Source organism: Conger conger, chromosome 12 (assembly GCF_963514075.1).
Source record: "Conger conger chromosome 12, fConCon1.1, whole genome shotgun sequence".
NCBI lineage: Eukaryota > Metazoa > Chordata > Actinopteri > Anguilliformes > Congridae > Conger > Conger conger.
The window spans coordinates 41481728-41506682 of NC_083771.1; the positions used below are offsets into that span (position 1 = coordinate 41481728).

General features: G+C 47.0%; 1 protein-coding gene across 5 annotated transcripts in view; it reads left to right on the forward strand.

The window, feature by feature from the left end:
• The window catches only part of dab2ipb (DAB2 interacting protein b), a 183977-nt gene that overhangs the window by 69012 nt on the left and 90010 nt on the right, over positions 1-24955 (forward strand). For all 5 annotated transcript variants that reach the window (XM_061263171.1, XM_061263172.1, XM_061263168.1 and 2 more), the window contains exon 3: positions 16270-16388. In XM_061263171.1, coding sequence (XP_061119155.1) covers positions 16270-16388 — 119 coding nt within the window. The remainder of the gene's footprint in view (positions 1-16269; positions 16389-24955) is intronic.

Below are 24955 nucleotides of genomic sequence, written 5' to 3' on the forward strand. Positions count from 1 at the left end.
GGCGGATAGAGACCGCCGCCCCCCCCCCCCCCCCCTGGCCTCTTTCGCAGCCGCTGCTTGTTTGTATTCCACGCGTCGCCGCGCTCCGACAGAGAGGCAGAGCGCCGGGGCCGCGCTGAATTAATGACGGCGCCGATCGCTCCTGACAGAACAGAACCGCGGCGTTACGGGCCCAACCTGAGCCCGCTGGATGAGTAATGCCGGCGAGAAGTGAACAGATGAACGGGGAACGCCGTGGGGAGACGGTGGCGGAGGAGAGGGAGCCTCGGAGCCAGTTTCAGAACACAGGGAAGCCAGGCGGAGGGGGAAGCTTTCGCCTCCTGAAGCCGTTGGGGCTGTGTTTAACTCTCGCGTTTGACTGGCTGCTACGGTCGTTCACACATCACCTCCCTGCCTTTTAAAAGCAGTGTGGAATAACCGTAAGCACTGCATTAGCAGTTCTGTTTCACTGGCTGCTACGGTTGTTCACACATCACCTCCCTGCCTTTTAAAAGCAGTGTGGAATAACCGTAAGCACTGCATTAGCAGTTCTGTTTCACTTGCTGCTACAGTTGCTCACACATCACCTCCCTGCCTTTTAAAAGCAGTGTGGAATAACCGTAAGCACTGCGTTAGCAGTTCTGTTTCACTGGCTGCTACAGTTGCTCACACATCCCCTCCCTGCCTTTTAAAAGCAGTGTGGAATAACTGTAAGCACTGCATTAACCGTTCTTTTTCACTGTAGTTATCCCTGTGACTGCCCACCATCAGGGCAAGGATCTGACAGTGACATCACATGAATACCCATCTTACCCCTCTCCCCAACCCTGGAGGAGATCGTGTCCCTTGCTGTCTCCTAAGACCATGAGACACGGATACCCCAATCCGTGTTTTGAGTCCATGTTGTCATGGTGATAAGGCTCCAGCCCCTGTACTTCTCTCCCACACGGTGCCCCCGGTAGACGGTGAGTTATTTCACATCGCTCACAATGATATCTGCGATGGTAATCATGAGGGCATGGAGATGATGGAGGAGATGTTGATGATGGTGATTGCTTCGTCTGGCTCTTTCAAATCACTAATGAAACAATCAATCACGTATCATGGTCAAATTCTTTGGCACAAGCCAACATAAAATACACCACTAACAAGATTCGAGTTTGGCCAAATTAGATTTTTTACTACAAGAGACTGTGCCCTCTAATTATTATTGGTATTATTATAATTTATAACGTATTGGTTCTTTTTATTTGAGTTATTGGACTTTTTCATTTAACCATTGTTTATGCCCTCTGAACAACAATTAATTCCTGGAGAGACAAAACGTTCTTCATCTGAAATCATTGAAGTCCTCAAATCATTTTGTCTAATTGAGCCAAATAATCAATACAATTAAGTAATTAAGAGTGTTGATTAAATATTAACTAGAGGGCTCTACGGCTTTCCATGACAAAGAATGCAGACCGCCCACTAGCCGATACACAATCTAGTTATTATTATACTGCCATCTACTGGCCGCTGGTGGTACAAGATATTTGCAACTCATTTTCATATTAATGGAAATTACTGTTATTGTACAATAACAGTTGCCCAAATAACATGTCAGCACACAAGAGTATCAAACAATTTACAGTACATACACAAATCTTGGGTTAATTCTCGTCATAGAAGCATAAGCTGAGAGGGTTGTTGGGGTTCAGGTCAGGTCAGGTGAACAGTAAATGAAGGTTTGCAGTAAAAGAGCATGTAGCCATGCAACCATCCAGTAGCAGAGACAAAGCATTCAGATAACGTTGGGCTTTGATGTATTTATGATTACACGCCTGCCCCAGGGCATATTGTAGATGGTTAGCTGGGCATAGGCACTAGCTACTAATTGTTTGCATATAAGAGGAGGGGGAAAATGGCTGTTTCCTTCAATGAACAGCTGCTGATAGTGGCTGAGGAAGCGGAAGTATTATGTACAAAGGACAGCCCAAAAGTAAGAAACTGTAAAAGGCCAACTCTTTCATTCAAACTGATACTGATACTATTTTGCACCATCATCATTTGCATAAAATACAGAATAGCTGGCAGATATGAATACTTCAATAGCACTACTGCATATCTTTTTTGATCAACATTCTCTATTCAGCACATTTTCTTTTTTGCACGTATTGCATGATGCAATTGATAATGGTCCATGATTTTATTTGTATATTTTACTCAACGTGATAAGATAAAAATCTTCTAGCTGATGTGGGTCTGCCCAATAGAGAGGGCGGCCTGTAGCGTAGTGGTTAAGGTAAATGACTGGGACACGCAAGGTCGGTGGTTCTAATCCCGGTCGGTGTAGCCACAATAAGATCCGCACAGCCGTTGGGCTCTTGAGCAAGGCCCTTAACCCTGCATTGCTCCAGGGGAGGATTGTCTCCTGCTTAGTCTAATCAACTGTACGTCGCTCTGGATAAGAGCGTCTGCTAAAATGCCAATAATGTAATGTAATGTAGAGACTGCATTGGAAGAGATTGATTGTCCGCCCAGTGTAGCGAACACAGGTCCCTCTGAAAGGTCCCTGCCTCCAGATATTTCTCTCTCCCTCTCTGGGTACATGCTGAGATTGATTGAGCAGGTCTGCCAGCAGCAGGAGTCCCCGTTTATTCCATTAGCCCCCAGTTTGGTCAAATTCTCCCCATCTTACACTGGTTAATAAGTCAGATTTCACCGAGGCTGGTTCCTCTCCTTCTCTCGCCGTCTCTCTCAATGTTCCTTTTTTGTCCTCTGAATTTAATTTCAAAGTATGCTGTAATGGCATCTGCATTATCATATTTCCAAAATAATATATTTCTCTCTCACTGGGTCTTGTGTTGGCATTGCTGCCTCAGCCGCCAAGTGCACTTACTCCCAGACAGACCGAAAGGAGGTGATGTCATGGGCCGGTGTCATGTGACCGCGATGTCAGTGATCAGGTTACCGGAGCGCTCTCCTCTGTCCACCTCTCCGCAGACGGACTGCCCTGGCCCATTGTTCCCCCTCTCTGGGACTGCGAGCTACGCCCCTGCACGTCCGAAAACCGGGTGGGAGGGAGCTGGTCTCAGTCATCACTCAGCCATTTGCAGCCGCCTCACTGTCGTTTGAAATGGAGTCTAAGATGGCAAGCTTCTCCACCGAGGCCTCTGTAAAGCATGCCCCGCCCGAGATGTGCTGGAGCCTTTCTTTTTTAACTTGCGTTGTATGAGCTGGAAGAGCTGACAGAGGACATGTTCGTCAGGGAATCTGTTTGGTACAGTTGTTTGTCTAATTAACTTAAGTTGTGCTTAATTACTTTTTATGGCAGGTCAGAGGCCAAGGTCACAAAGTGACCTAATAATGGGGAAAAAATGTGATCTAAGTCACTTTGACCGTGGACTGATTGTTGGTGGTTTGAGTATCTCAGAAACTGTTGATCTCCTGGGATTTTCACGTACACTAGACTCTTGTACAAAAAATTGTACAAGAAAAAAAAAAAGTGAGCAGCAGTTCTGCAGAACGCCTTCTTAATGAGAGAGGTCAGAGGAGAATGGGCAGACTGGTCAAAGCTGACAGGAAGGTGTCAGTAACGCAAATAACCACACATTACAACAGTGGTACACACAACGCATCATACCTCTCAGTGGATAGGCTACAGCCTATCAAAGTCAAAGTCTAAAAGATAAGTCTAATAAATACCTAATAAAGTGCTTGGTGAGTGTATATATAAAGATCAAACCTCGCAGTTCCCCAGAAATCTATACTATTTCAGGTTCACAAGGTCCAAGGTCAATGTCACAGAAGCCTCTTTGATTGTATGTTTGATTTTCTGTCTCTAAATAAGACCAGCTCTGCATGGTTTTGATACAATGTGATATAAATGTTGTCTTCACTGCTCACCAGAACTCTATGAGCCTCAGGTTGGAAGGTCAGACATCAAAGTTACTGAGGCTTCTGATAAATCTTTCAGATACATGTTTATTTACAATTCTCCTTCAACTAGTCTGGTAGGGGGGCAGGCTGCATCTTTCTGCGATACAAAACAGTGTGTTTTCAGAGATATGAGAAGAATTCCCCATACTTCAAGGGAAAATGAAAAAGGTTATTGTCTAGGTATTGGTTGATACTTAAATGTTTATATCTTAATTGCAAGTGTTCCAGAGAGGGGCTGAGCTGTTGCTTTTTACATGCAGTGAAATACACTGGCTTTTTACATGCACTGAAATACACTGGCACACAACCTACTCAGCACTACAAAGCAAAATGAGGGTCATTATTTTAAAATAAAAAAAAGCTGTGCTATTTACTGGACAGGTTTTCAAAAGCAGTTTAGTTCAGATGTATAACTTGAGTTCTTTTAAATTATTCCATGTTTTATTGTATGTTTTATTGGCCCAGACAGTTATTTTCTTGTCACAATGTACATTTTAGATATATACATACATCCATACATACGTTTCTGTTGACCTGCTCCCTTTACAGTATGGGAATTTCCGCTTTATTCGAGGATTAGTAGAATCGCCTCTTTCTGTGTGCAAAAAAATGCATCACATGAAGTTTAATAATGTACATCTCAGTCACATAGTGGATTTCAAAAAAGTATTCAACCAAGTATTTCCTCCTTTTCAGCGTATTCTTGCTTATGTAAGCAGAGACCTTGACCATGCTCTACAAAGCCCACTGTCTTTCAGAGAGAATATGAATGGATTACTACTAACAAAAAATCATTCAAACCTTTGTATGAAATACTGAAAAATCACCTCCATCGTTACACAAAAACATTCTGTTAGTTCTGCCAGGGCTCTCCAAAAGAAAAGACAGCAATGTCTTCAGTAGGTGTCTTCACTGTATCTCACCAAACAAGGTAGATTTCCCTTCACACAAATGTCACCGTGTTACAGTATTTCCCTGACACCCAGGAGAAAAGAAGTATTTGACAATTTTTTGACATAATACAAGTGTCTTGGATGACAAAAACATGTTGCAGTGAAAATGATTTCAAAATAGACATTTTATTTAATCTTAATTGACGTTAATGTTAATTGTTCAATTAATGTCCCTTGTGGTAAGAGGAATACTGTATAGAGGTCCGGGAAGCTGAAACGTAGTGTCCTCGTTCGAGGGCGTCGGATCTCGGCAGGGAATGTCAGTTGGTGACAACCCTTCCGAGGAGCCCTCTGCTGCCAAGAGAATAAGCTTTCAGCGAGGCTTTTAAAGCCTTCCCTCTGCTTACACATGCCAGGAGAGTACTCTTGAGTGGCCAATTCAGTGAAAGTGCTCATTATGAGTGCAGGATTCGCCCTATAGCATAGACATCACACGTCCAGGCATGGGCTATTAGCCACGTATAACCCAGTGCTCAGGTGATCATTGCATTCTCCCCTGTCACGATCCCCTGTGACAGACTAGCAGTTATCATCAGTCAGAGATGGCCTCAATATTGCCTCACCTGTTACTCTGTTACTGTGTAAAGTGTCTTTGTGATCGTTTTCTGTGAAAAGTGCTATACAAATAAAGTTGAATTGAATAGTACCTCATGGCCTGTAGAGTAGAACTAAATTGCTGTGCCATAGGTGAGTTCAGCTCGGTAGTTTGTTTTGGGTGCCAGTGGCAAAGCTTTGATTTGAGAATTTAAAATTGCAGAATAGGGCCGGGGTTGTTCAAATTAAGAAAGACTGGCTCTTGTTCGCCATGTCAAAGCCTTTCACCGACTATTGCATAACCACCAAGAACCGCATATTTACTTATGTAGCAGACAGCTTAGGGCAATTTGTGAGGCTTACAGTTACATATTAACTATAGCCCCAGATGCATTGTTTCCCTTTTTCTGGGTGAATTATAGCACTCACGAGGCCGGCCTCCCACCCAGAATCATCTGGCGTTGAATCATCTGGCCGCACTTCTGGATCAAAGAGACACATCCCTCTAACCATACAGAGGAGTGTGGAAAAGTAAAGGCTTGCAGCCCCTTCCTTAAACATCCCCCTCTCCAGCGCCGTCCGCCACAATGAATATTCACCGAACGTCTTCCTGCCGCACGACGTGACCGCCAGCTAAGAATAGAGGAATAAAAAAATAAAAAAAACTGAAAAACCTCTAAACGGCAGTGCAACAATCCGGCTGTTGGCCGGGCTCTCTCCGAGCTCTCTCTCTCGGTGTAGCTTTTGCGGTTAGCTGCGAATGGAGAGGATTTGACTTATCAATCAGCCGCAGAGGGGCTGCGTGAGTGAGGAGGGGAGGCCTTTGGGCCGGGCCTGCCCCCGGTGCGGCGACGCGGCCCAAGGGCGGGGCAGGGCTTGGCCCTTCTCGGGACTGGCACCGCTCGTGGGAGCACACTGCCCTGTGGTAAGTGCTCTCACCATAATTCAATTACAGGCCACGGCACCGGCTTCGTTCGGAGCCTGCAATTTCTAAATGGAGGGAGGGAACACATTGTAATGGAATTGTGCCCGGACTTCCTGCAGCTGCTGTCTGGTTGGGCTCCCTCACCGGAAAGCTAATGAGCGATTAGCAACCTGTAAAGCTGTCTCGCTGTCTCTGGTGTAATGCAACTACATTCTGCCGCTGTGTCTCTCCAACCCGAGCAGACGCCCGGAGCTGGTCTCGGAACAGAGTATCCGCACCGGCAGGTAAAAGCACATCACGACCAAGCTTACACGTGCTTCTGGTTAATGTGTACAGAAGGTCATGGTCAGGCACGCAGGAATCAGTGGATTTATTTGAGTGGCATTTTGTAAGGGACAGTTTTCTGTGAATGGTATTATATTTTCACAACAGTGCGAATGTGATTTAATGTAATCCTCCCGTGATTTTCTGTTCACCCTAGGTAAATGCGTAGATAGACTGGGCTTGAGGTTAAAAGTACAAGTGAGTATGATGCACAGGACCAGACACTGATTTGGAAGGTCCTCTCTGTTGAACACTGACAATTGATTCCATTCATAATGTGCTGACAATTAGGCATTTGTTAAACAACTTTCCGTAATTAATGATTGCAATATGATTGTATTTCTTTGCTCATAGTGTACCTATATTGAAATTATTTCTGGTTAATTTCTATTCGCGTTTCATCTTCCCCACGATACCCTTTTGCATATTGTGAGCTTCTGACATTCACATTGACTGTGTGCAAAGCAGAGGACCAGATGCTTCAGGGCTTTTTATATCTTTGCCAAGTGACGGATTTCACTCCTCCCCGCGACTGCATAAATGCCATCGTATTGCAGAGCGCTTCACGAAACGCACACCGTTCACAGCGTGCAATTTTGCAGGTAGCATTCACAATACCCATGAAAGGAACCTACAATGTTTTTTCTTTCTCCCCCCTTTGAATTTTCAAAAAAACAAAAATCGTGAACCTCAAAAATCTCCTTTCAAAAACTGACCTCTCAGCTGCACTGGGATGAATCTGTAGAATAAGGGATTGGCGGGGATGAAAAGTAAACAAATTTGAGAGGAGCGAGAGAGGAGAGAGGGAGACGGACAGAACAATTGTTTTAATCCTTCTGCCTCTGAGCGTCGAGCAATTCGCAAATAGCAAATTACATGCCGACCCGACTGCTGCATCTCTCTGGATACACAGCTTCTATTCCACAATAAATGGAAGTCAATGACAGAAAAAACCTGTAATGAATATTTAATAGGGCGGTCTAATCCCCTGGGATCAGGCTGTTGTGGTCTGTCTTTATATCCCAAAATGAAGGAGGCTTTTGGTGCCGTCGTTTTTTGTTCAGAGGACATTTTGTTGAGCTCCGGTCTCGCAGCGGACCCTGTTTGTCTGCTATTTTGGGACTCGAGAGCCGTGTGAGCAGAGACCCACTCCTGAAGTCAAGGCCGGTTATTGTATGGTTATTTCAGCTCTCGCTGTGACTGCGTCAGAAGACAGTGGGCTTTGTAGTGTGTTCCGGAGGCAGCCCGTCTGAAATGGCCCTGAATGCGGCCCACGCTGTTTCTGAGCCATCTACCCTTCACTGCGTCATGATCAAATGACCCCTAGGTGAGCTTTCACTCTGCTGTTCGCATCCCGGCCAAGCTCCTTCTGAAACCCGAGTCTGTGGCGCGCTCTATTTCTCCAGCTCAGTCTTATAGTGACATCCAACGCAGCCCCCTAGGCATTGATCTAAATCTGTCAGAATCTCTCTCTCACACTCTCTCCATCTCTCTATCTCTCTCTCTCTCTCCCCCCTCCATCCCTCCATATTGGGATTGACTGAGCTCTTTATCTGTTCAAGGCCTTTTTTGTGCCCCTGGGAACAGATATAGTCTTGTATCAATGTCAAAGCATCTGAATACACAAAACAGTGGCTAAAGTTATTGGTATTGGTCAACCTGGTGTATACAAGGCACAACTTGTGAATGGGAGTACTGACTAGTATTAGACTGACAGTCAGTTATTCTAGAGTACTGTATCCATCTCAGTTATTGTCAGCCTCTTAACTCTAGACCTAGACATCTCAGTGTAAGTAGTGCACATTTCACCTCTCTGCTTGTCTCTGTATGCTAGGCAAAACTCTGTGCCCTGTTATTTCACTTAATATAATGGAATTTGACAGATTTTGACTCCAGTTTCAGAGGTGATGCGGTGGTGAAGGCAGCTGTCTTTATAATTTGAACAGATGTAAAGCAGTGATATTAGTGCTGTTTTGGGGCCTGGACGGTGTGGTTCATGGTCTCTCTGACCTGTATAAAGCAGCTCTTTGTGCATCTGAAGCCCTGCCGGGCAGGTCAGTTTTCGCCATTACCCCCTTCCACATCTAATCTAGAATTCCAATCAGCGGTCATTCTCAAACCATGAATCAGGCGTACACACCGTACAGATGAAAATCCGATACCCAAATGTTCATTTATCCAAGCTTGAGATCAATTACTGGGATCAGGAATTGAGTACTTATTAATTAGTTTTTAAAAAAGTAAGTATTCAGCTGTATTCTTTCATCAATATTCATTAAGGAGAGCCTGCAAAAAATAGCAGATAATTAATTGTTATTATTAATATTCCTGCTTGAAAGCTTGTGTGTGTGCAGAGCAGTAAGTCCTTATTAGGAAAAAAGAACTTCCGTAGAGTTCATGGGGTAGGAAGGGGGGTTGGGGGTTGAAGTTTAGTCTTGTGAGTCATTTAATATTTTAATATAAAATTAATGGAAAAGCACGTGCCTGGTACAATACACACAACTGCTTGCCATCACCAGCGCTTGCAGGCCATTAACACAGTTATTTTGATTCTGTAAACCTCTGCATTACTCTGTGTGCAGTTTGATTACTTTATTCAGCTCCTTGCCTAATCCTCCATACACGTTCTGGAAGTTCATTAAACAGCTGCAATTTCTTTCATACATACCAAATTAGCATAGACTGTATCACTGAGTCTGGTGTGAAAATACAAAAACATGTTCGATTTGTACAATTTGGGTTATACATAAATGATATCTCAAGAAGAGCTAATGGGTTCATAGCGGAGAGTGGAACTCAGTTCTGTGGTGACGGCACATTTTAAAACAGTCTACTCTGCTGTAACAGGATACGGCCCAAAATGCTGATCCTGGATCATTTTTTTTTTTTACTATTTCTTAGAACCTTCCATTTTAACATCCTGCCTAGTAAAACACGATCACCATCTAATGCACTTTTTGAGATGTATTTCGAGGTAGACCCAGTACATCCCTTTTTAGGGAAAACAATAAAATAATGTGTCGTCGCGAAAATAAGATGCAGGAGTGAGGCAGGGACATTACTCACGGAGCTCTAAGAGCCCTTCAGCGGGACTGACCTCTCTCCCAGGTCAGTTGTCAGGGTTACCTGGATGAGGCTGGTGTGAGAGATGAGTGAGCACCAGGCGGTGCAGAGGTGGGGGGAGTGAGGTCAGCTCTGTCAGGGTAATATATACTGCGCCGTCCTTGTGCTCCAGAGCGCGTACTGTACGTCGTCCACCTCGGTCTCGAGAAGGGGTTCCTCAGTAGCCTCTGTCCTCCCTACGCCTCGGGCGGCCTGCAGCGTAGCGTAGTGGTTAAGGTAAATGACTGGGACGCGCAAGGTCGGTGGTTCTAATCCCGGTGTAGCCACAATAAGATCCGCACAGCCGTTGGGCCCTTGAGCGAGGCCCTTAACCCTGCATTGCTCCTGGGGAGGATTGTCTCCTGCTTAGTCTAATCAACTGTCACTCTGGATAAAAGCGTCTGCCAAATGCCTGTAATGTAATGAAGGCGAGGGGGAGTATCGGGCGAGGGCTGGAAAACGAGCCCTGCTCCTCAGCCCGTCTTTGCTAGAATGGACGGTGGAAGTCGCAGGGGGGTGATAGACCGAGGGCTCTAATGCCAGCGCTGTCAAGGAAGCCCTGCACAGACCTGCCCTTCGTGCCCTCCCCCACCCCCCTCCTGTCCGGCCCGAGATGCTGTTCTGTCAGCCTCACCGTTCCCCTTCCTCTCACTACCTGCCAACTCCTCCAGCACTCGCCGAGCAGGGCGGAGAGGGGAGAGAGGGGGGCAAGGAGGGCACGGTGCGTCTGTCGGTTATCCTCTGAAAATGCGCTGTCCGACGCTGGAAAAATAAAATCAAGCTCGTCTGATAGCACTGAAGTCATGTCACTGTGACGGGAATTAACAATCGGGGCTGCCCGGTGCGGGATATTGCCTGCGTCTATTGATTCAGAATTAGCAGTTATCTTTTTCTCTCCGTTAGTCTTTCTCTCCACACCAAGAGTGTTTGCTCAGATGGCTTTGATTGGATTAGGCCGGGCCGGTTTTCATTAAAAGGGAGACGGAGAGGGACATTGATGCGGGGGGGCGGGGGGGGGGGGGGGGGGGGGGGGGGCGCGTGACCCGGTTCATTACTGGAGGCCGATTCCATCTGGGTCCATTAGAGAGGCCGCTTCCTCGGGCCGTGGGCGGGCGGAACGAGTCCCTCCGTCAGGGGCGAGCCTCAGCGATCGGTGCCGTCCGAGCCGCTTGGATCGCCTCCGTCTGAATCCGGCGTCCGCGGAAGGCAGGGAGTCGGGCATCGACTCCTTCTCTCAACCCCCTTACCCCCCCCGCCCCCCAATTCCCCTGGCGTCCCCCAGTCAGGGTCACCTACGGCGTGCTTCACGGTCGCATGGCGCCTCCGTGCCCCTCTGACACGCTACGTGGTATCGCACTTATTAATCCTAATTAAGTGTTGGCGACGGTGTCCTCGGCTAATTAATGGCGCCGTTTCAATGCACAGCGGCTCACGTCACACGCACCGTCCTGGCCCGCTCCGGGCCGTAACAACCTTATCTTGTCCTCGCGGATGTTTTACAGGGATCTTTATGGTGTCCAGACAAAAGGCTAGGTGACTGCCGTTTCCAGCGCGCATGTTTTATGAATGTAGTCATATTGTCATTGCTTGTGTCTCCTCGGAGGTTAATAAGTCCACGGGGGTGGTTCTCAATCATTAGGATTGTGCCCGGAACAGGACGGCGGCCCCGATACATGCTAGGTACAGTATGTGTCTGCCAGTCAGGGTCACATACGTAATTCTTTTGGGATTCAAATACTGTTCTGTGCTTGATTGATCTTGCATGGTGGATCTGAGCCAACCAAGAGGACCAAAAGGCGCGGCTTGCACTTTCTGAGAGTATTTCATGGGTTTGGTCTGTACCAGGACGTGTTGGCAGCAGAGGTGAATGCTAGGCGTGTATCAGCCAGTCTCTGCAGTAGTCCATCGTCACCCAGTTGTCAGGTGGTACCAGTATACATGGGGGCATCCACAGTGACACTCTCCCTTCATGGCCGGAATTAAATGAGAGCCAACTATAGGGCATTGATGACCCACAGATGTAATTGGCTTCAGTGTTTCCAGAAGAGGTATTTGTGGGCCGGTAGGTGGAATTGTTCCTCTGAATCACATGAAACATCCAGATCCCCAAGCACAATTATGATGTGCTGTAGGACATTTTTCGGAGGAGACATTAGACCATGGTCTGCACTCACTATGGTCCTTAAAGATCTCCAGGTGCCTTTTGACAGTAGAGGGGTGTTCATCCCAGGGTTTTTGGGTGTTCAACGTCAGACTGCCTAATCATTTGATTGGCTACAGAGACTGACTAATCATCTGATTGGCTACACAGTTCTTTGCGTTCCCTACCTGTTGATTTCCCAGGGCACTACTAAAATAAGAATTCAGTCATGTTCCTGTTTAAATAAACCTAAATAATAACAGTGATGTAGGCATGCTGTTTTTACTGATTTCCCAAGTGAAGGCAAATTCCCTTTCTTCATGGACATATCTCTGTTGAGCAGTGACATCTGACAGCATTCTCTCAGATATAGCAGAAATGATCTCACTTATCTGACAACGCTGAGGTTCAGCCAGTATGGGTAAACCAAGGACTTGTGCTGTGTTTTTGGAGCACGGGCGTAGCGCTAGCATTGGTGTGATGTCAGTGTTGGCCTCACGCTGGGTCGGTTATCCGTTTTTAAATTACATGAACCACCTCAAAGAGGTGGATCCATGGAATGTGTGCGCAAACGTAGGAAAATGTCAACATGTCAAACATCAAATACAACATCTGTCTCTAGTACTGTTAATCAAAACAGAGCGTGCAGAAGCAGGTGAAAAAGGCCCTGCACAGAATGTTAATTAGGACAGAGATCAATTACCAAACAGGAGAGGGAACCTTATAGAGTCTCTCTCTCTCTCTCTCTCTCTCTCTCTCTCTCTCTCTCTCTCTCTCTCTCTCCTCTCTCTACCTCTCTCTCCCTCTCTCTCTCTCTCTCTCTCTCCCTCTCCCCTCATGAGCAATGTTTGACTTCTGAGGGTGGTTATTAATGAATTATTAACCATGGCCCTTTCTATCTCTGACATCGATTATCCTGAGAGAAGAAGAATCTAGATGGACATATCAGGGTGTGGAAAGAATAAATCTATATCATATTACAGTTGCTTCGTCACTTAATGATACCTGTAAGTGCTCTACAGTAAGTTCTCCATCTTGAAAGTATCCTGCAAAAAGGCAGGCAGTCTGTAAAGAGACTGGCTATGCAGGCCCTGGTCTATTTTCCTGCTTCCTGTGAAGTTGCTGTGTCGGTAATGTGCTTCTCAAAATAGCCCAGAGCCCTGACTTTCCTGTTAGGTCTATTTGTCAGGGGAGTGAAAAACCTAACCCAAACCCACAAGCTGTCTGTAATCCTCACAATGCAACCTGCACCATTCCTCACTTTTGTAGCTCGCTATAAAGGAGTTTATTTGTCATTCAGATGTGCAGTGGCACCTCCACTGCGAGATATTCTTTGTGTTGAAGTTTCAGGTTCCGCTTCTCCCTTTGAATTCCGCCACACATCGCTAACAAGGTTCCACATCCAATTTGCAAGCTCAGGGAGGTACTGAGTGTGGAGGCAGTGCTATTGTAGGGCCCGGGAAATACGCACACACACACACACGCTTGCACACTAGAACATTCTAGAAAATTCTATTTAACTCTGCCGATTTGCCGTTTTACGTCAGTGGGGGCTTATGAATGCTGGCTTTGTGCTCCGTCGACTCATGAGTTGAATTTTCAAGACAAGCATGTCACATTAGACTAAATCATGGTCTGTACAAGATTTCTAGCAGGCTATCAGTGTGTAGGTTAGGAACTGCTAATAATTTCTGTCTTCTCTTGGGATCTCACGAAGGCTTACATGAAGGCTTAGGGTGGCCTGTAGCGTAGTGGTTAAGGTACACTGGGACATGCAAGGTTGGTGGTTCTAATCCCGGTGTAGCCGCAACAAGATCCACGCAGCCGTTGGGCCCTTGAGCAAGGCCCTTACCCCTGCATTGCTCCAGGGGAGGATTGTCTCCTGCTTAGTCTAATCAACTGTACGTCGCTCTGGATAAGAGCGTCTGCCAAATGCCAATAATGTAAAGTAATGATGCTATGTAACCTGTAAGTACTATATGGAAAACCATAAGTTAATAACATACTAGAGGTCATTTCCTTGTATGATATGTGAAGCATATTGAATTCACCTGTCCCCTACTGGGTAGTAAATGTGGATTGATTTGAATGATTGATTCTTAAAAATTAATTAAATATACCACTGTAGCCTGGCAACTAATGTTTTCTTTCAGGATTAAATGAGCCCTTATGTGATCTGAGGGCGTTGGGGAAGTTGTGGTACTGCAGCTGCAGGTCTCAGCTCGAGGAGAGAGTGTTTTCACGGATGCTGATAGAATGAATCCATTCTTCTTGGCCATGACCTTTCACTGTTTATGTTGCTGCGAGGAACAGGGAAATGGTACTGGGGGGCTGTAGTCTCAAACAGATGCTTAACTCCAGCCGTTGTATTATGTTTTCGCCTGCGTGTAATGAGCATGAGACGGAGCAGTGCGGGTCTGAGAGCAGACACAGTGGCAGAAGGGGAACGGTAGCGGCCGAGCTGTGGAAATAGACTTCAGCCACTGACTCACCTTTAGCTAGAGCTGAGATCAAATCTGTGGGAGGCCACCGAGGTACGGAACGGAGACTACAGGCAGGCGGATAACTCATTATTTTCCGCTGAAACGGTATTGATGAGGAGAGCGACTGTCATTTTTTTTCAAGGTCGCCCTTTTCTTCAGATTGTCGGGCGTTTTCAAGATCTCTCCCACCTCCCTCTGTTACGCCTTCATTGTGTGTGTGTGTGTGTGTGTGTGTGAGTGAGTAGATGTGAGAAAGGAAGAAAAAGATTCATGTGTGAAATCCGTTCTCCTCTTTTCTGTACTGTGCATGACACATTCATGTATTTTAATGAATAATGTCATCCAATAATTACCTTTATAAAATGGATAGGTCTGGACCAGGAGATCACTAGTAAATAGTATGTTTGCACATTGTTTTAATATCATTGCGAGTTCAGCCATTTTAAATATTGAATCCTTTACCCTACATAAGCAGAGAACAAAGTTCTGTAAAATAGAAACAGATGTCCCGCAAAGCAGATGAAGAACACCTCCAGCTGTGTTGACAGTTATTTCAGTATCTGCAACTGTGCAGATGAAAGAAATTACTTTTGTAATGTGCTAAGCTGTCATATTTTAGCCTCGCCAAACTTAGCTAGCGAGCTAGCGTTCAATTACTTACCTAAACAGCTAATATTAGCTAGTTTGTATGTAGCCAGTGTGTCTTTGGTGAAATTTTAAGATACGTATATGCATATATAGACACCACGACTCAACCCCATGGTACTGTATATCATTAATATCGGCATGTCTAAGTCCGCTTGCCAGTATTCATATACCATGGGTTTTTTTATGCCTTTTTGCCTTACTCGACACCACTCATGTATGCAGGAGGCAGTCCATTTGAGGGAGAATGTCATGGGTGCCCTCCTCAAAGCCAGAGTGTCACGTGGACCCACAGTCCACCTGCCTCAGCACCGCTCCGCTTGTTCAGACAGGTCTCCGGTGAGGGAGAGAGAGGGAGAGAGACAGAAACACGTCGTGTTGGTTTATGGTTTTTTCGCCGCGGCCGAGCAGACCCTGGACCGGCGACGGCGGGAAATGAAAGGGTGACGACAGTGCCCGAGCTTAGCGCCCTCGTCAGTGCGCGTTATTAGATGTTTCCCCCTGGCACCTCCTTTGTTGTTGTCTCCAATCTTATCGGGAAGGAATAATTGCGAGAGCCATACCCCAAAATTATTTTCAGGGTGTTAATTAGGAAGATAGGTTAATTGTGAGGAGGAAGGCCTGTTTGCGTTGTGTTTGCCGCAAACATCGTTATTATCCTGTCAGTGTCAGTGTCTGTGGCTTCAGTGCGGCTTTGTCTTCACCGAGTGACGTCCTTGCCGAAACCTCACCGAGTGCAGGCTCTCTCTTTATCCTGCGTGAATTTTATTTAACTCTCCCATTTGCTCACGGACAAACCCAAAGCATTAAAAAAAAAATGATTACACTCTATCAATCTGGCCCCGCTTTACATAAGAATGCCTTTTGCTGCACAAGCATGCCAGCGCAGTTTAAAAAAACAAAAAAAACAAAAACAAGAAGAGGGCCAATCTTCGTTCTTCCACTGAACTTGTGTTAGTCCTGTCTTCTACTTGGAGTCTTTTTTAATGCCAGCCAACAGTTTCCATGGTAACAGGTGCTTATGGGAGTCTCACATCGACGTTGCTGCTCAGGCTGCTGGCAGATGTGGCAGCGAGATCCTGACAACAATGCACATCGCTTTCAGCTGCCACGGATGAGGGGAGAGAGAGAGAGAGGGAGGGAGAGAAATCAATGTAACATCCCTCCCGCGGCTGTAGCTCCGAGGTCTGTCGGTCTCGCTGTAATCTGTTTAATCTGTGAATTAAACGTCTCACTCTCAGTCTCTCGCTGCTTCCTGTCCAGGGGTTCCTGAGCCGGAGGCTGAAGGGCTCCATCAAACGCACCAAAAGCCAGCCCAAGCTCGACCGCAACAGCAGCTTCCGGCACATTCTGCCCAGCTTCAGGAGCATCGACAATGAGAGGTAGGACCACCCCCCACCCCCCCCCACCCCCCTCCTCCTACCCTGGCGGCCGTCGACCGGTCACCTGACCGGTACGCCCGAGGCCCTGAGTGTGCGTTTCTCAGCGTGTGTGCGTCGGGGAGCAGAGCCGCCCCCCAGCCCAGGGAACGGCACCCTGGGATCTGGAGCGCGGAGTGCGGCTCCCGTACATTTGACTGACGGCCGGGTTTCCAGGTCGCCGTCGACACGCTCCCGTTGTCAGTGAGAAGCGGCAGAGCTTAGCTTTCCAGCTTTCCAATCTGTCACGTCTCCGGTCCGTCTCTTTTCCCCCTTCTTTTCTCTCTCTTTCTCTTACTTTTTCTCTTCCTCTCCTCCTCCCCCCCCCCCCCCCCCCCCCACACTGAACGTGATGTATCTCCTGTTATTATGATGTCTGCGGAGTCAGTCAGGCTGCTCTGTCTCTCGAAGGTTTATTGCATTCAGAGCTCTCTCGCGGCTTCAGTCCGACGCTTCTGCGTGAGCGTCCTTTCAGATGTTTTGTCAAAGCGTTCAGCCAGCACACGCACACATTTCATTCTGCGACCTCTGTTGCCATATTGGGTGAATGTCTCGTGAGTGACATCCTGGAACTCTGATTCAATAGAGCTTCCATTTTCATTTGGAGAAATGCTTGCTGAAGGACAATTTTCATTATTTAAATCGAAAAGCCCACAAAGCAGGGTGCGTCTGTGAACATATCATCAGAAATGCTTTTTAGCTGAACAATCCCAAGCTAGAAATGCAATCTACTTTTTACTATCTGACTGCCTCTGGAAACGTACGGAAATCCTTTCCCCCGGAAACCTGCCTGATGAAGTCCACAGCAGATATATGAAATGCTTAAGTAAGACAGATCATCTTCACCGTTATGTTTTATATCCGTTTTCATATTCAACATTGCCGTTATTCATTCAAGTCTCAGTTACAGGTCTGGATATTCGCATGCCGTTTGCAGATGACAGAATCTTTTATTTTTATGAAATCTGCTTTAATGTGATAATGTATAAATTTTTTGGTTTGGTCCAGTAGAAAATACAGACATTCTTATCTTAATCCTTGAGCGGGGCGTTGAGAGTTACCCCTGCCCTGTGTAACCGCAGGTAACCTCATTGGTGGAGTGCGTTCACCAGTCCTCAACAGCATGCAGATTAACTGGTGTATAGCCGGCACGTACACACATAGCTCAGACAAATATGACACAAACCAATAATCCATCCGCATGCACTTTATGTGGTATTAACTTGAAATACATACATGGCCTTCGCAATGATGCTAAACGGAGACACGCTTGGTTCACTGTATGAAAGACAGAGTGTGTTCTCGCTGCATGATGTCGCCCTGATCTCTGTAAACACCCCCTGCTTATCCAAATGACAGCTGTCAGCCTCAACTACCCCAGTCACAGCGCCAGTTTAACCAGAGTGCTTCTGAAGGCGATTGTACCACTGACCTCGACAATGATATGATCCTGCCCTGGACATGGAGTGCATTAACCTCAGCGCTAACCTCGCTGGGCTGAATCTGAGTGTGTCGTACACAGAGCCACGCCTGGGGTTATCAGGATGTGACATTGCCGCAGACGCACCGCGTATACATAACCCCTGGCTTTGTTGCAGCCCGGAATCATTTTTTATCTCTCGGAGGCAAGTGTTATTGAGGTTTGTAATATTTTATAAGCCAGGCTCCCTACACTCAATGCTGCTTGGCTCCTTTCTTGTAGGTCATTGTGTTTTTCCCCTCCTCCGTGCCAAAATCTGTATGCGTGTGTGCCGGCGCGGTGAATACCACTCCTGTCCTCCAGCCCCACGCAAATTGATGACACTTAATTCAGCCATAAAGTATTAGGGGCCCCACTGCTCAGGGTGAAATCATCACTCATGTCAATGCGATGCCCCGTTCCCATCCGCTGCCATTTAATAATGGATCGCGCGTCTCCTCGGTTGTACGGCATGAAGGAGGGCTGGAGGATAAGCATCCGACGGCTGGGTTTGTGGGGAAAACACATTCCAGATACGTCCCCTTCATCCGTCTTCCGCTCCCTTTGACTGCACTCCGGCGTCCGACAGCTGCGGCAGCAAAGAGATGTCACTTTCACGCCATAAAAAAAAGCGCGGATAACTATTTCCATGCGAAATTATCCCCCGCCGGAGATAAATAAGAGAGAGGCACGCCGGTCTAGTGGCAGATGTCCTCAGCCGCACTTAAGGATGTGAAATCGTACCTGAGTAATATCAAGAAATCTGTAATAAGTGGCTTTCACCGTGTAGGTGCTGTATGTACATCAGTGCTCCTGAAATGTACCGTAATTCGGAGAATGTTGCATGCAAATTGTCAGTAATACAACGTTCATGCTGACATTCAGTCAAAGTAAACAAAGTGTACATTATTACATCGGGCGATTAACATTTTTCTCCTGAAATGGAAACGGTCAGGTCCGACTGCGCTGAATAGTGCGTAATGTCCCTCTCCGTGGTGTTATAATGTTTCTCACGCAGTGAGCTAATTTTGAAAATACCCAAGTGCATATTCAACTTCCCCCTGAACTCAATCGCTGACATTTTTATTAGTATTATTATTGCAGTATTGGATTTCTATTATCTGAGATCTTCACACCAACTGTATGTTTTGTGGTCTCTGCTGTTGAGCTCATCTGTGACATTGTGCCACAGTTATAAATTCGGGGGGTATTTTTAGCGGCGCTGCAGACGTGGCGTGATGGCCGCATCCTGTCCCTAGGTGAGCGGGGAGGGACGAGGGCGTCGGGATTCGGTGGCGGAGTGTTTTTCGGTGGCGGCCGGCTTCCCGCTTCGCAGGGCTGCGCAGACGTCCTCCGGCGCCGCGGGGGAGCCGGGCGCTAGCTCCTTCCCCGCTCCGCCGAGCCCTGCCCCCGGGTTTATACGCCTCCCCTGGGCCTCCCTCCCCTCGCCGCGGGAGGAGGAAGAGCCTCCGCCGCATCGGGGAGATTTCACGAACGAGCGTCTCCGACCGCACCTGTAAACATCGGCGTGCCTGACGCAGGCAGGGCCTGTGCACGATCTTCTCCGCTCGATGATCTGCTCACGGTCTTCTGCCGTGACGGTTTATCGTGACGTATGCCGTTTTGGTTGCTGTAAGCTTTTGAATGACACATTCACAGCGTACCATCTCTGCCACTGCCTGATTAAAAAGTAAAGCCAGGGGAAAGTATACTTTTCTCCCTTTGATCGCGTGACGTAAGATCTCTGCAGTGTTTCAACAATGCAGATGCAACTATTTTGCCACAATGGGTGTTTTCTTTAATGTAAGCACACACATATATTCCCAGCGGACTCTGCAACACCCAACACAAAGAAATGTATATATTATACTAATATAAGCACTTCAGAGAAAGCTTGAACATTTTGAGCATTGTTGGCCAGGAATGTACTTTCAGCGCCTGATGACAAATATACAGCAATCAAAATCCGACATGTAATGATGCCTCGTTATGAAGATAAACATTACAAGGACCCAAGAGCAGACTGTTGAGTCGAGCAGACCGTACACCGACCCCGGCTCTGCCTGCTTTCTCTCCACGCGGCTGGGCTGCGTTGCGCGTCGACAGAGGAAGACCACCCCGTTGTTGTGGGGGAGATTTCATACCCCATTACATCTGTGTATTATCCTGAAGGGGAGGCCAACCCTTTGCCCGAGTGCAGGTGCTGTAATCACAGAACTCTCGTACCGTGACCGGCTGCCCTTCTGGGCCATTTCCTGGGCCGCCCCTGTGCCTCTTGGGAAACGGCGTGCTTCCTGCCAGGCTGTGGGGTGAGCAGGTGTGTCCCAGCAGCCTCTGGGGCGGGCGTGTGCCAGGCGGGGCCAGGGGCAGCCGTCACGCGGACAGTGTGCACCGCATGGGCGGGTCGGGCCACAGGCCAGCTCCTGCAGCCGGGGTGAGCGCCCTTCCTGCGCTGCAAAGGTGACCAGACTGCATGTGAGCGTATTGTGTGCAGGTGCTGTTTATGTAGCCTGCTCTGTGTGTGTGTGTGTGTAAGACTGAGCGGCTGTGTGTGTCTGTGTGTACATGTGTGTCTGTGTGTGTGCACGCACATGGGCTGCATGTGAGTGTGTGTACGTGTGCATCTGTGTATTTTTGTGTGTATGTGTGGGTGTAGAATGTTTTTGTGTATGTGTGTTTGTGTGTATATGTGTGTGTGTGTGTCTGTATGTGTGTATATGTGTATGTGTGTGTGTCTGTGTCTGTCTGTGTCTGTGTGTGTGTGTCTGTATGTGTGTGTGTGTGTGTGTGTGTGTCTGTATGTGTGTGTGTCTGTGTGTGTGTCTGTGTGTGTCTGTGTGTGTGTGTGTGTGTGTGTGTGTGTGTGTGTGCGTGTGTGTGTGTCTGTGTGTGTGTGTGTGTGTCTTTATGTATGTCTGTGTCTGTGTGTGTGTGTGTGTATCTGTATGTGTGTGTGTCTGTGTGTGTGTCTGTGTGCCCAGACTGCTTGCAGTGGGAGTTTAGATGTGAGAAGCCCACCCTGCGGTGGTGACAGCTTGTAGATCCGCGGTTCTGCAGGATGCTGGACCTCAGTGGCGCTCTGCAGAGAGTGGTGCCAGGCCGGTACTTGGCCAGTCTGCTGTGCCCGGTTAACTCCTGACCTCCTCAATCTGACTTTCCCCTCGGCCATTTGTAGGCCCGGGGATAGGCGAACCGTGACGATCCCAGCCCCCCAACGCTTTGAAGTGAAAACTTTTATGATATTTTAATGCTCACTTTCGTCACATATTGATGGCTTCGTGCGTCTCAGCAAAGCTTACGGAGGCTGCTGAGCAGCTCCTCAGCCCACGTCACGCTTGTTGGGTTGTGCGTACAGAGCCTTGAGCCTGGCTAATGGCTTCTTTTGTTTGTGACCTGAATCGACATCGCTCAAGGGCCATTACCTGTCCTCTGCGCAGGCATTCGGCGCTGGTGAGGAGAGTGCGTGCCAATGCCACCGGAAGATTCTCTGGGGATCAGGGTTTTTAGGCAGTATCAGCCAAACGGGAAATGAATTGCCAGTTATGTTAGCATGGTTAGCACTGAACCCCCCCCCCCCCCCCAAAGCGGCGGACATCTTTAGATTATCTGTTCCATTCACAGACAACACAGCACAATACACGGCAGGTGTCTGGGCTGTTCTTTAGAAGGACATCAAATACCCAGTCTGCGAAAAAGGCCCGGTGCAGGCGGATGGATATCCTCTCCTTCATGTTCCTGTGTGTTTTGTTCTCCCCGTTCCCAGACAAACAGGCTTTAGACGGGGGTGTGCGGCAAGCAAACGCACAAAGTTTGTTTGTCAGGCGCGCTGTATAAACTGTACTAGCTCACCGACGGGCCTGTGAGGTCCCCTAGCAGTGCCTGGCTCCTGCTGCAGTCTGTCTCTGTCTCTGACTCACAGTCTCACTGACGCAGGCCCCCGGTGTCAGGGCAGCGGACGTGAGGTATGGATCCAGTCCTTTAGTTGGGCAGGTGTTACCCACTCCAGCCTGGGGTTGGAGTCATGCGCTGGAGGGGAGCCGGGCTACAGTAGCGTCTGTGTGGAGGATGAGCACACAGACCATGCGTTTCCATAGGGGTGAGACTTCTGCTCACGCTGACTGGGAGCTATTCAGACAAGCTGTTTCCGGTGCTCATGCATAATAAACAAGCCGGCTGATTTAAAGCTTAAAGTTTCAACCTTTTGAACAGCTGTCTCCATTTTAATTTATTTCTAAAAATCGAAAATTTAATTAAAATCTAAAATTTAATTAAAATCAAAAATTAAATACCTTATATGCAAATATCATATTTATTTGTACTGGCTTAAATGCTGTGTATTTTAGGTGAATACGGTGCATTAATAGTACCTATTAAAATGGTAAATATTCCACAATTTTAGCATTTTTTGAGAAAATAATAAGCATAACATTTTCTTAGGATTGCAATCCTGTTGAAGAGCAGTGTGTCTTTTTGCACACTGACTGCCCATTTCAGCTGTATTGGCATTTTGTGAATAGCATCATGGGAAATCACTCATCTCCGAGAGACACATACTGGCTGCAGCACAACAGGACTCAGTGGCCGACATTAAACACAGATCATCCCGACGCCTGCACTGCTCCGCCCAGCCCTTCGCCCCCACACCGCCGCTGCATCCGCAGGACTACAGCCGAACAACACGCTCCACCGCTGCTCCAGAGCGTGTCTGAATGCGATGTCGCGTTCAACACTGGCCGTAAAAAACGAATCCCTTTGGAGTCAGAAGTAGCCGTAGTTAGTCCTTCAGTGCTCTTCAGCATTTGAGCGAAAGGGAAGTAATTCACGCAAGAGATAAATCTCCCGGGTGCTGTACACGTTTGCGGTCGTTTGACGGTTCCTATTCCTGTCCGGACACGAGGAGCCTGTGCACATTATTAGCAGCTCATTGGCCGGTTGACTCCCGGGTGCCTGTCACCTGTCAGCCGCGCGCTGTGATGGAGCAGTGCGAGGCTGGAGTGAGGCTCAAGCGGCAGACGCGCATCGGGGAAAAGATTTATCATCGCTCAGGGAGAGACGGAGCCGGATAATGGGCCTAAGATGGAAACCAGGAAAGTTACACTTGTATCCTTCAAAGTTTTTGCCGATTACATTCAGATGTTTTTGACTAAGTGTCGTGCGCAGCCTCTTGTAACTTTTACCACAGTATTTATGAGCTGAACAGAAACGAGGCACGTTCCCGTTCGTTATTTGCTCACAGTATATACTGTACGAATGCCGTCAAGCAGTGAATTATTGGCAGTTAAAAATAGTGTCTCCGCAGTTCTTCCCCTGGCCCTCATGTACGGGGTACTGGTGCACACTTCACTGAGGCTGGCTTTTCGTCACCTTGTCACAGGTCTGCTGTGAGTCATCGGGGCCCCAGTGTTATTGCAGAGGGGACAGACAAGGGGCCACAGCGGGGAAACCTTTGAAGGCCGAGTCTCTAATGGGGTCTCATGACAAAGGATGACTTCCAGGTCAGCGCTGTTGCTCAAGGCAGTACTTTAGTGTCCTACTTAATTACAGAGGAGGCAGTGCTCTCAGAGGCTGGATGCTAGGCCTTTGAGACGCTGGGATGGTGCTGTGAGCCCTTGATGCCTGGATTGACTTTGGCAGGCAGACTTAGCCACGTGACGCTGCACTGCAGTGCGTGTGGATGCTTGAAGGGGAGAGAGAATGTCTGTGCATGTTTGAGAACAAAATGCTCGCTGAAAGAATTGACCAACTGTCGTGATGAATGCTATGTGCAGCTTTACTTTGAATGAGAAATAAAATGATATTTTTGGGCTGATGATGGGTTTTTCCCAAAATTCAGTAAATGTATAATCACTGTGTTTAAAACCTCTGCAAGACGACAAAATGGAAGGGTGTCAATTATATAATATATATTTTGGTGCATTTTTTAATTGTATAGGTTTACAGTTCCGTATAATTAGATGGAATGAAGATCTAGGTCGATGTTGGTACATCACTGTCCTAAAGTGTCAAACCAGCAGAAGATGTAATAAGTTAAAAAAAAAGAAGTCTAATAAATACCTAATAAAGTGCTACCTAATAAAGTGCTCGGTGAGTAGAGAGAAAGACCAACGGGAGGGGGATTAAGCTCTTTTCCTTTCTTGGGATGTTACCTTGTGGTTAAACAAACTAATTTCACTTTGTTTCTACTTACTACAGGTAGTCTCCTATCCTTACCCTGGCCATGACTCAAATCTTTATAACCAACCAAGCGAGATGCCCGTGTTATCAATACATGCTGCTGGCTGTGTCTGTTTGCTTTTTTTTGCCAGTTCTGGCTGTTTTCTGTCTGGTTTTTTCTTATCTTCTGTCATACTTCAATTATTATTTTAATTATATGGAAATTACAGGAGCAAAACAACAGTCATAGTCCCTGGCCTGCTCAGGCAAACATTTTCAGAGGGTTCGTGTCCTCAAAAAACAAACCATAAAAAGGAAGGAAGAAGAAAGTGGAGCCCCATCATGGTGGAAGAGGATGAAAGATGAAAGGGGATGCATGGAGATAAATACATTTACATTCACAAGAAAAGATGTCAGAGTAGATTAATGTTTGCATTGCTGATCTGGGAGAAGATGAGAGGAGATTTCAATCTGTTTAAAAAAGGTGATGAACAAAGAGGCTTTCGTGGGGTGTAGGGGGGTATGTGTATGGAGTTTTTCCATATTTATTTTTGGAAACAAGAACATGTATTGTAATGTTATTGATTCAGGGAGTTGATTGGTGAACAGTATATTAGGCATGACAGGGTTTCAATGTGAGTAATCTTATTGTGTCTGTGTGTGTGTGTGTGTGTGTGTGTGTGTGTGTGTGTGTGTGTGTGTGTGTGTGTGCATGCATCTGAGTGTCTGTGTGTGTGCACGATTCAGGTGTCTGCTCTGTAACAAAATGAAGTGCAGGTGTTTCTGCCCTTCAGAGCCTCGGTCAGTATACACTAGGCAGTACTCTGGTTCTGTGTTTACAAATGTACTTTCCTCTAGCAGAGGTTCCTTATAATCATTGTGTGGCTGCTTGGTTTGTTTTTATTAAAGTGTCAATCCT